The 11740-nt window shown below is 49.6% G+C and overlaps 1 protein-coding gene across 1 annotated transcript; it reads left to right on the top strand.

The window, feature by feature from the left end:
* The first annotated feature begins 5536 nt into the window (after positions 1–5536).
* HSPA2 (heat shock protein family A (Hsp70) member 2) lies at positions 5537–7927 on the top strand. Its single transcript, XM_048485765.1, has one exon. It carries the CDS (start codon positions 5654–5656, stop codon positions 7565–7567), a length of 1914 nt encoding a protein of 637 aa, XP_048341722.1. The 5' UTR covers positions 5537–5653; the 3' UTR covers positions 7568–7927.
* The last annotated feature ends 3813 nt before the right edge of the window (positions 7928–11740 follow it).

The following is an 11740-nucleotide window of genomic DNA, read 5'->3' as shown; positions in this document are numbered from 1 at the left end:
TGTGTAGCTACGCAGATGTAAGCTGGGGAATTTTTTAAAAGGAAAGCACAGCCAAATAAAGCACCTCCTGCCCGGCCGTTCACTCGCAATCAGCTGCAACCCGGGATTTTTAAAAAGATTTGTGGATAGCGTGATTCTCAAAACCGCCCACCCCAATACTGTTTGTGGGGAAATAGCACGGGGGAGACTCGCTTTAGCTGCTGGATCTGTGCAAAGTTCCCCCCAAAACAGTTTTTTTACTGTCCTTAACCCATGTTTATTGGCCCCTGCGGAAGGGGCCGTAGAGGCAGAAGGACAAAGTCCTTATCAGGGGAGAGCAAGTGCTCCTCCTGTCTCCAGTTGTTGTTTTTCCTTGTTTCCATTTGCTCCCATCTTACCTTCAGGAAGAGGTGCCTCTGGGAAATTTACAAGTTGCAGGCAACTGCCGTCCCCCACTGTTTGTCCCCGGCACCGTCTACTTAGAGAGGCACTGTTAACGACTGTAGAAGTACTATGAAGCTATCATAGATGGTAAGCTACAACACAAATGTACCTTCTCCACATGTATGTCCTTTTCTCCGTTGCTCCATTTCCTTCCATGAGAACATAAGAACAAACCAGCTGGATCAGACCAGAGTCCATCTAGTCCAGCTCTCTGCTACTCGCAGTGGCCCACCAGGTGCCTTTGGAAGCTCACCTGCAGGATGTGAGAGCAATGGCCTTCTGCGGCTGTTGCTCCCGACCACCTGGTCTGCTAAGGCATTTGCAATCTCAGATCAAAGAGGATCAAGATTGGTAGCCATAAATCGACTTCTCCTCCATAAATCTGTCCAAGCCCCTTTTAAAGCTATCCAGGTTAGTGGCCATCACCACCTCCTGTGGCAGCATATTCCAAACACCAATCCTGCGTTAGGTGAAGAGTGTTTTCCTTTTATTAGTCCTAATTCTTCCCCCCAGCATTTTCAATGAATGCCCCCTGGTTCTAGTATTGTGAGAAAGAGAGAAAAATTTCTCTCTGTCAACATTTTCTACCCCATGCATAATTTTATAGACTTCAATCATATCCCCCCTCAGCCGTCTCCTCTCCAAACTAAAGGAGTCCCAACGCTGCAGCCTCTCCTCATAGGGAAGGTGCTCCAGTCCCTCAATCATCCTTGTTGCCCTTCTCTGCACTTTTTCTATCTCCTCAATATCCTTTTTGAGATGCGGCGACCAGAACTGGACACAGTACTCAGAACTGGACACAGTACTCAGAACTGGACACAGTACTGGACACAGTAAGTCGCACCACGGCTTTATATAAGAGCATGACAATCTTTGCAGTTTTATTATCAATTCCTTTCCTAATGATCCCCAGCATAGAGTTTGCCTTTTTCACAGCTGCCATGCATTGAGTTGACATTCCTATGGAACTATCAACTAAGACGCCCAAATCCCTTTCCTGGTCTGTGACACAGTAGCACTTTGACCCTTGGCAACCTGTATGTGAAGTTTGGATTTTTTGCCCCTATGTGCGTCCACTTTTTTTTCATTTAGCTACATTGAACTGCATTTGCCATTTCTTAGCCCACTCACCTAATTTATGAAGGTCCGCTTGGAGCTCTTCGCAATCCTTTGTGGTTCTCACCACCCTACATAATTTGGTATCATCTGCAAACTTGGCCACCACCCTTTACACTTCTACTTGGAGGTCATTTATGGACTGGGTTAAAGAGCACTGTGGTCCCAAAACGGATCCTTGGGGGACACCACTCCCGACATCTCTCCATTGTGAGAACTTCCCATTTACACCCACTCTTTGTTTCCTGTTTCTCAACCAGTTTTTAATCCATAGGAGGACTTCCCCTCTTATTCCTTCATTGCTGAGTTTTCTCAACAGTCTCTGGTGAGGAACTCTGTCAAATCTTTTCCATCCCTTTAACCCGCACATCGGCAGAATCTACACGCCTGAAAGAATTGCCAGCTAGGGAAATTCCTGGGAAATTCCTCGAGGGAAATTCCTGGAGATCTGGGGAGCAGATCCTGGGCAGGGTGAGGTTTGGAGAGGGAATGGAGCTTGGCAGGGTAGACTCCATCCTCCCAAGCAACAGTTTTCTCCAGGGAAACTGATCTCTGCCCTCTGGAGATTAGTTGTAATTCCGGAAGATCTCCAGGGCTCGCCTAATGTTGGCAACCCTGACTTCTCAGCCTGCCTTGCCCTTCCTTTGCTCAAACACACCTGCTACCTTTTCAGCAATTACCTCCTCGACAGGTCCTCCTCCTCCTCCTCAGTTCCTTCCTCAGTTGCTTTCTCTCTGCCCTATGTGGTGGTGGAAAGTGTCATAAAGTCACAGTTGACTTATGGCAACCCCATAGGGTTTTCAAGGCAAGAGATGTTCGGAGGTGGCTTGCCATTGCCTGCCTCCGCATGGGCTGAGAGAGTTCTGAGAGAACTGTGACTGGCCCAAGGTCACTTAGCAGGCTTCATGTAGAAGAGAGGGGAATTGAACCTGTGCTCTTAACCACTACATCACACAGGCTCACTGCCCTGTGAATGGTCCTTTATTTATGCAGAGTTCCTGCTGCCCCTGACATTTGTCTGCAATACTTTAATTTTTTCAGCTCTGGATCTGTATATTTTTTTTAATGTGGAGCTCAGATCTACGGAGCTTAGTAGATCTGGCTTAGAAACGTAAGTACTTTAGTATTTGTGGAGTGAGCAGTTTAGCTAATTATAAGACTAATGCATTCGTGATTTAGCTAATTATAAGACTAATGCATTCGTGATTTAGCTAATTATAGGACTAATGCATTTGAACAATCTGTTCAAATGAAATATTGCAACTTCATGCAGGCTCCAGGACTACACATGACTCTGGATACATGAAACCTAAGTGTTGGTTTGCTCACCCAGAGCAATGATGCTGGATCCGCATTTGTCCACATTCCATGGGGGCGGCGATGTGGGGGTTTATTTCAATTAGTGGTAATATTTTATGATTGGTGTGAACCGTCAAGGTTGTGGGTGCACTATAGTAAAAAAGCAAGATCCTTAACTAAGCAGTCCTACCTGAGAAGTCCCACTACACAAAATGGGACTTACTTCTGAATACATACTTAGGTTAGCACTAAGCATTATGCATTGTGCGTGTTTTCAGAGGCCATCTTCATCGTTGCTGTTAGCCATGCTCCAGGGTAATGGCACTGGGAGCAGATTTAAATTGTATTTTATTTTATGGAAACCACCTTGGGGATTTCAGGACAGAAATCAAATCAGTCAGATCAAATTAGTGTGCTAGACGGGAGTGATGCGTTCAAATTCCTTCTCAGCCATGAAGCTCATAAATCAGCCTTGGGGTTGTCACTGTCTCAGAGACTGCCCCACTGGAGTTGTTGTGAGAATGAAATAGAGGAAAGGAACCTTATCTATGCTGCCCTGAGTTGTTCTGAAGGAAATGTGGGGTAAACATGTGATATTAAAGCTTGCAAAATCATTATTCCTAGTCGCATGGATTGGGGCAGGGGGGCGGGCGTCATCGCAACTATAATTGTTGTGCTTGTTTTGAATGAATGTCGTAAGTAGAAGTTATTCGACATATTTAATAGAACAGCAACCAGTGCCCAACTTGTGTCCATAAGATGTTCAGCGTTTAGACAGGTACCTTTTCAAACACGACCGTGAAATAAAGATTTGAAACACATCAGAACATTTTGTTTAGTAATTCTGCATTTCCCCCCTATAATACTGTTAAATAATTGCCCTCTTCCCTGGTACCAACTGACATCAGAAAAGAGACTCCCTTTCATCCTGTTTTGGACCAAAACATCACTAAAATTATATTGTAATTTATATTTATATTACTGTCACAGCTTTGTGCTGTTCTTTTTTTCCCAAGGGGTTCACAGCAACATATATGAGTCTCCAGTCCTCTGTGTGATCCTCACACCAACCCTGTGAGGTAGCTTATGCTGAGAGTTATTGACCACATGTTGTCTAGTCAGCCTTATGGCGTAATGTAGATTTGAACCCAGATCTTGCTAGTCTGGCATTCTAGCCTCTATGGTGCTGGAAGCTACTTTGGGAACCTTTTATTGTGGGGTGAAAAGTTATTGAGTAGAAGTGTCCCCATTGTCACCCTGTTACAAAACTGTAATCAGGATCATTTGTTCAGCGTGTACAGTCTTTTCCGATAAAGCATACATGAAGGACAAATTTAACATTGCCAACTTCCAGGTGGATCCTGGAGATCTCCTGGAATTATAACTGATCTCCAGATTACAGAGATCACGTCCCCTGGAGACAATGCTTTGAGGGGGGCACAATGGGGGACCCAGAGTTGGCAACTGTAGTTGTCAAGACGATCCCAAAGGGAAATTATCTGATTCACAAGTGTGTCTAGTTCACAAATGCTTCTACAGGAATATTTTTAAATGCTCATTTTGCCACAGGACTCCTGTTTATTTTTAAATTCCAGAACGGCAACCCTTGATCTATAGCAGTAAAAGGGGGTCTTGCGGCCACCCGCGAACACATCTACTAGGGCTTTTATGAGCGACAGCCCACTTCAGTAGATGTATGGTTTGTCAAGCTCTGCTAATCTGCCTCTCTGTTAATCTGCGTCGTGTGTCCATCACAAAAATTATATTTTAATTGATATTTATATCACTGTCACAGCTTTGTGCTGTTTGCCCCCCCCCCCCCCCGCTCATATATGTTTCTCCAATCCTCTATGTGATCCTCACAGCAACCCTGCGAGGTAGCTTATGCTGAGGTCGATTCCACACAGCAAATGTACCACGGGGTTGCAGTCATTATAAAGGAACCCAGTCTTCAGTCAACTGCAGCTGTTTCTTGTTCTCTAGTATCTAAGCCCCCACCCACCCACCCCTGTAAATTTGGTTTTTTAAACAGGACAAACAGAACCAGTGCCTAGTGGTTAGACTAGGCAACAGCAGACACATTTCGAATCCCTTTATGAAAGGTCGCTGTCAGGCGAACACTCTGCCTACCCCACATGGATGTTATGAGGAGAAAATGTGACAGAACGTTAAGCCGCTTGGGGGCGGGGGGGGGGCACGTAACGGAGATTATTTATTTTTAACAGTCCTGTCGTGGCGAGACACTTTGCACATGGTCAAGGGCCGCGTCCCCAGTCAGCTGAGGTAATAACGAAGCCTCCCTTCTGACTGAGGCAACCGCCTCCCCCGCCCCCTCCCCTTCGAATCTGTCAGCTGCTACTGGAAGCAAGTAGACGGCGCTCGCGCTTCAAAGTAAATCGCCTTGACAGACAGCGGGCACGGAGCTATTTTGCATAACGGCCGCCCAGAAGGCGTCTCATGGCCGCCCACATTTCGGCCCCGGCCGTCCCCATTGGCTGGGAACGACATCAATCCTTCTCCACAACGCTCGTTGCCTCTGGAAGTTTCTGGCCAGGACGGGGCGAAGAGGAGCGGCCTTAAGCGAAGCGGCCGGAGACGATTGGCCAGCGCTCTGCTAGAGACGACGCGATTGGACCGGCGCGTTCTGGCAGGTTCCAGAAGCGGGCGCGCCGCGACTATAAAAGCTGGCCCGAAGCGACCGCAACGGCAGATCGCGAGCGACTTTCCGAGGGAAGGTGAGCGTAGCTGAGGAGCTGCCGACGAGCGTTTACCGGCGCGGCTTGAGCGAGTCCTTCCCGTTCGCGTAGCAGGAACCATGTCGGGTAAAGCGCCTGCCATCGGCATCGACCTGGGCACCACGTACTCCTGCGTGGGGGTTTTCCAGCATGGGAAAGTGGAGATCATCGCCAACGACCAAGGCAACCGCACCACCCCCAGCTACGTCGCCTTCACGGATACCGAGCGCCTCATTGGCGACGCGGCCAAGAACCAGGTGGCCATGAACCCCAACAACACCATCTTCGACGCCAAGCGCCTCATCGGGCGCAAATTCAACGACCCCACCGTCCAGTCGGACATGAAGCACTGGCCTTTCTGCGTGGTCAGCGAGGCGGGCAAGCCCAAGGTGCAGGTCGAGTACAAGGGCGAGGTGAAGACCTTCTTCCCAGAGGAGATCTCCTCCATGGTCCTGACCAAGATGAAGGAGATCGCAGAGGCGTACCTGGGCCGCAAAGTGCAGAGCGCTGTCATCACCGTGCCTGCCTACTTCAATGATTCCCAGCGCCAAGCCACCAAGGACGCTGGCACCATCACCGGCCTCAACGTCTTGCGGATCATCAACGAGCCCACTGCGGCGGCCATCGCCTACGGCTTGGACAAAAAAGGCAGTGGGGCCGGGGAGAAGAACGTGCTGATCTTCGACCTGGGCGGCGGCACCTTTGACGTGTCCATCTTGACCATCGAAGATGGCATCTTTGAGGTGAAGTCCACCGCTGGGGACACCCACCTGGGGGGCGAAGACTTTGACAACCGGATGGTGAGCCACTTTGTGGAGGAGTTCAAGCGCAAGCACAAGCGGGACATTGCCGGCAACAAGCGGGCCGTCCGGCGGCTCCGCACGGCCTGCGAGAGGGCCAAGCGCACCCTCAGCTCCTCCAGCCAGGCCTCCATCGAGATCGACTCCTTGTTTGACGGGATCGACTTCTACACCTCCATCACCCGGGCCCGCTTTGAGGAGCTCAACGCCGACCTCTTCCGCGGCACCCTGGAGCCCGTGGAGAAGGCCCTGCGGGACGCCAAGCTGGACAAAGGGCAGATCAACGAGATTGTGCTGGTGGGAGGCTCCACTCGGATCCCCAAAATCCAGAAGCTGCTACAGGACTTTTTCAATGGCAAAGAGCTCAACAAAAGCATCAACCCCGACGAGGCTGTGGCCTACGGGGCTGCCGTGCAGGCTGCCATCCTGATGAGGCTGACAAAGTCGGGAAGAGGCGATGCAGGACTTGCTGCTTGCTGGTGGCCCCTCTGTCGCGCCCAGGCATCCGAGGACAGCCAGCGAGAGGTGATGACGGCTCTGATCAAGCGCAACACTACCATTCCCACCAAGCAGACGCAGACCTTCACCACCTATTCAGACAACCAGAGCAGTGTCCTGGTGCAGGTGTACGAAGGCGAGCGAGCCATGACAAAGGACAACAACCTGCTAGGCAAGTTCGACCTGACGGGGATCCCACCGGCTCCTCGGGGCGTGCCCCAGATTGAGGTCACCTTTGACATCGACGCCAACGGCATTCTCAATGTCACCGCCGTGGACAAGAGCACCGGCAAAGAGAACAAGATCACGATCACCAACGACAAGGGCCGCCTCAGCAAAGACGACATCGACCGCATGGTGCAGGAGGCGGAGCATTACAAGGCCGAGGACGAGGCCAACCGGGAGCGGGTGGTGTCCAAGAATGCCCTCGAATCCTACGTGTACAACATCAAGCAGACGGTGGAGGACGACAAGCTGAAAGGCAAGATCGCCGACCAAGACAAGCAGAAGGTCGTGGAGAAGTGCCAAGAAGTGATCAGCTGGCTGGATCGCAACCAGATGGCGGAGAAGGAGGAGTATGAACACAAGCAGAAGGAACTGGAGAAGCTCTGCAACCCCATCATTACCAAATTGTACCAGGGGGCTGGAGCTGCAGGGGCCCCGGGTGGTGGCCCCACCATTGAAGAAGTGGACTAAACTGATTTGGACTGGACTATAGGAGCAGTTTCCACCTGCTCTTTTGTTGCCTCTGTTCTGTCAGTGCCATCACTGGAGGGGTCTTCCTTACTTTGCTCTCAGCTATACCTGGGAAGGTGCAGGCAACTTAGTGTGCCGCCAAGAGCGTTTTGTTTTGCTGTTCAGATACCCATACTTTTCGGTGGCTTTCCGTTTCTTCTGTTCATTGTTTCAGATGTGCACTCGAGCGTTTTGATTGAGGGGGGAAAAAAAGACACACATTTCAAGAGAGCATGGAAAATGTTACAAAAGTACCAAAAAGTCTTTTAAAAATGTTGGTCTTGTTATTTTGAAATTTTGGTAATAAAAGTTACTTGAACTAAATATAGGTCTCTTCTTTTGAGCGATAGGTTTACCGTTGATGGGATGGGTGGGAGGAGATGATGGGTTTAGTGATGCTAAAAGGTTTGACAGGAAACTGGGGTCCGGTTCTTGAACGTCTGCTGTGGAAATTAAGTGCAAGCATCTCTTGAAACATTTGAAATGTTGGTCTTTGCATTGGCAAAGCACCTGTGCTTGTAATCTAAGGTATACTTGTTACCAATAGAGGCTTTCTCCAATAATCTCCCCTCAGAGGTTTGCTGGGCACCTACCTGTATGAGTTTAGGTGCCTGACAGACTTTCCTCTTAACCCAGGTATTTGGTTGGTCTCCCTGAATGCCTCCTCTATGATGATGGGGGGTGGGGGGTGATGAGAGGACTGGGTTTTAAACTTATGTATTCTGTGCGTTTAATCAGTGTATTTATGTAAGAGGTTGTTTTAATGCTATAGCCGCCTAGACACCCTGTATACCAGCAGGGCATAAATGTAAAAAATAAAAGGGGAACTGTAGAAAATAGGATTTCCCTACTGACTTTTAAATCCAGGGTTACCAGAGTTTTTGTGAGCTGCTTATAATTGATAGCTGATTAATAGACTAAGTCCGTGGTGGCGAACCTTTGGCACTCCAGATGTTATGGACTACAATTCCCATCAGCCCCTGCCAGCATGGCCATCACACATTGTAGTCCATAGCATCTGGAGTGCCAAAGGTTCGCCACCACTGGACTAAGTCATGTGTGATGTTCCTGCCTTATGGGGCAGTTGAGAATTGCCCGTCCTGCAAACTTCAAGAGTTCTTAATGGGTTTGTAAGCTGCTGTGAGTTTATTTTCAGTAAGAGCAAGAGACAAAAACCAACCCTTGTTCTTCAAATCTGGGAAAGGGTGCTGTTTTTACCGGCAGCATTAAAATTCCAATTTTAAAATAGTCATACCTCTCCCAGGCTCCAATTAGCTTTGCGGGGGGGGGGGGGGGGCAGATACAACATTGAGGGAGTGGGGAGGAGAAGTAGGCTTACTACCAACAAGCCTGAGGGAAAAAAATGTCCTGTCTCTAATAGAGGCTTAATGGTATGTTTCCCTCTCTGCCCTGAAAGGCTTCAGCTGCCCAATTTTTTCACATTAAGTCTCTGTTAAAAGGGTGGGACGCTAGTCTCTAGACCTGCTGGTAATCCTGAAAGAAGTGGTGGTGGTGGGTTTTCCAGGCTGTGTGGCCGTGGTCTGGTGGATCTTTCTCCTGACGTTTCGCCTGCATCTGTGGCTGGCATCTTCAGAGGTGTATCACAGAGGGAAGTCTGTTACACACTGTGGCCAGAGAGAAGGGAAAGTTTAGTGGGGTTTATTTGGCCATGTCCCAGGGTGGGGAACCAATCAGTAAGGGTTTGGGTGGAACTTGCTATGCAAAGGTGTGGTTGAGCGCATTGTATTGCAGGTGGGGTTATCAGTCCATTTTTTAAGTACTGGTAGCCAAGCTTTGTACTTTGTACCAGTACTTAAGTACTGTACCAGTACTTAAAAAATGGACTGATAACCCCACCCACAATACAATGCACTCAACCACACCTTTGCATACAAGTTCCACCCAAACACTTACCGATTGGTTCCCCACCCTGGGACATGGACAAATAAACCCCAGTAAATTTTTCCTTCTCACTGGACACAGTGTGTAACAGACTTCCTTCTGTGATACACCTCTGAAGATGCCAGCCACAGTTGCAGGCGAAACGTCAGGAACAAGACCACGGCCACACAACCCGGAAAACCCACCACAACCAGTTGAATCCGGGTGTGAAAGCCTTCGACGATACCTGAAATTAGTGTTTAATAAAAGATCTGGGGCACTCACGAAAAACAAAGAGGTGGATAGAGGCTCAGGTACAATTGGTTCCAGAGGTTTTTAATCTATTTGAGCTCCTGCTAGTGGATATAGGGTAGGATTGGCAAATGAGAACAGTAGCGCAGTAATAGAAGTACAACCAAGGGAAAAAGAACCCATGTGTGGGCTAAATGTTTAAGAACCAGTTCTAAGACTACAAGTTGTCTGTATGTTTATATTCCCATACAATAGAGCAGTGATAGCGAACCTTTTCAAGACCGAGTGCCCAAACTACAACCCGAAACCCAATTATTTATCGCAAAGTGCCAACATGACAATTTAACCTGAATACTGAGGTTTTAGTTTAGAAAAAACGGTTGGCTCTGAGGCGTGCGTTACTCAGGAGTAAGCTTGGTGGTAGTCAGTGGCTTTGCTTTGAAGCAACCGTGCAACTCTTCCGAGTGAATCACATCCCTAGGAGGGTTTACTCAGAAGCAAGCCCCATTGCCAGCAACTGAGCTTACTCCCAGGTAAAGGACCGCGTTTTAGTTCTTCGAATGAAAATCAGTGGGGTTTAACAGTGCTTAACAGGGTTACCTACACTGCTTCCCCAAAACTAGGTCTTAGGTTTAATGCTAATAATCGAGCCCAGCGGCCCAGGCCAGCCTAGATGTGTGGGGGAGGGCACACTATATTTGCGCGTGCCCACAGAGGGCTCTGAGTGCCACCTCTGGTACCCGTGCCAAAGGTTCACCACTACTGCAATAGAGGATTCTGGGCTGCATCAATAGGAGTATAGTGTCTAGGTCAAGGGAAGTGACGGTACCACTGTATTCTGCATTGGTCAGACCTCCTCTGGGATACTGGGTCTAGTTCTGGGCACTGCAATTCAAGCAGGAGATTGTCAAGCTGGAATGGATTAAGAAGAGGGTTACCAAAATGGTAAAAGGTCTGGATTCCATGCCCTACGAGGAAAGACTTAGGGAGCTAGGTATGTTTGGTCTGGAGAAGAGAAGGTTAAGGGGGAACATAATAGCTATGTGTAAATATTTGAAGGGATGTCACGTCGAAGAGGGAGCAAGCTTGTTTTCTGCTGCCTCAGAGACTAGGAGTAATGGGTTCAAGGTGAAGGAAAAGAGATTCCACTTAAACATTAGGAAGAGCTTTCTGACTGTCTGGTCTGTTCGACAGTGGGATTCACTGCCTCAGAGAGTGGTGGAGTCTCCTTCTTTGGAGGTTTTTAAACAGAGGCAGGATGGCCATCTGTCAAGGGGTGCTCTGATTGTGTTTTCCTGCATTGCAGGGGGTCAGATTGGATGGCCCTTGTGGTCTTTTCCAGCTCTATGATTCTGTTCTACAATATAACTGGCATTTAAATAATCCAGTTCTTAACAGCTTGAAACTGATACTTCCTTAGCGTCAAAATCAAAATAATATCTCTCTCGATTTGCTGCAAATAAAGTAAAATAACACTGAACTAACAGATGTAAAAATATTTTTGGATTATTTTGGAATACTAGAAACCTTGATTGTATGAGCATATCAACATCCAGGCAATTTATAGACTTAATATTGCTTCTTAAACATTCAGCTCGCACACAGTTTTGTGCTTGGGTGAAAGGTTGCCAGCAAGCGGGGTGGGGGGTGGGGTATCTGCCTCCTCCACAGAGAATTGGGGGTGGGGGGGGGGGGGGGTGGGGGGGGGGGGGGGTGGGGGGGGGGGGGGGTGGGGGGGGGGGGGGGTGGGGGGGGGGGGGGGTGGGGGGGGGGGGGGGTGGGGGGGGGGGGGGGTGGGGGGGGGGGGGGGTGGGGGGGGGGGGGGGTGGGGGGGGGGGGGGGTGGGGGGGGGGGGGGGTGGGGGGGGGGGGGGGTGGGGGGGGGGGGGGGTGGGGGGGGGGGGGGGTGGGGGGGGGGGGGGGTGGGGGGGGGGGGGGGTGGGGGGGGGGGGGGGTGGGGGGGGGGGGGGGTGGGGGGGGGGGGGGGTGGGGGGGGGGGGGG

Source organism: Sphaerodactylus townsendi, linkage group LG02 (genome assembly GCF_021028975.2).
Source record: "Sphaerodactylus townsendi isolate TG3544 linkage group LG02, MPM_Stown_v2.3, whole genome shotgun sequence".
Classification (NCBI taxonomy): domain Eukaryota; kingdom Metazoa; phylum Chordata; class Lepidosauria; order Squamata; family Sphaerodactylidae; genus Sphaerodactylus; species Sphaerodactylus townsendi.
The sequence above is the reverse complement of the archived record's forward strand: the minus strand, read 5'-3'. Positions and strand labels throughout refer to the sequence as shown.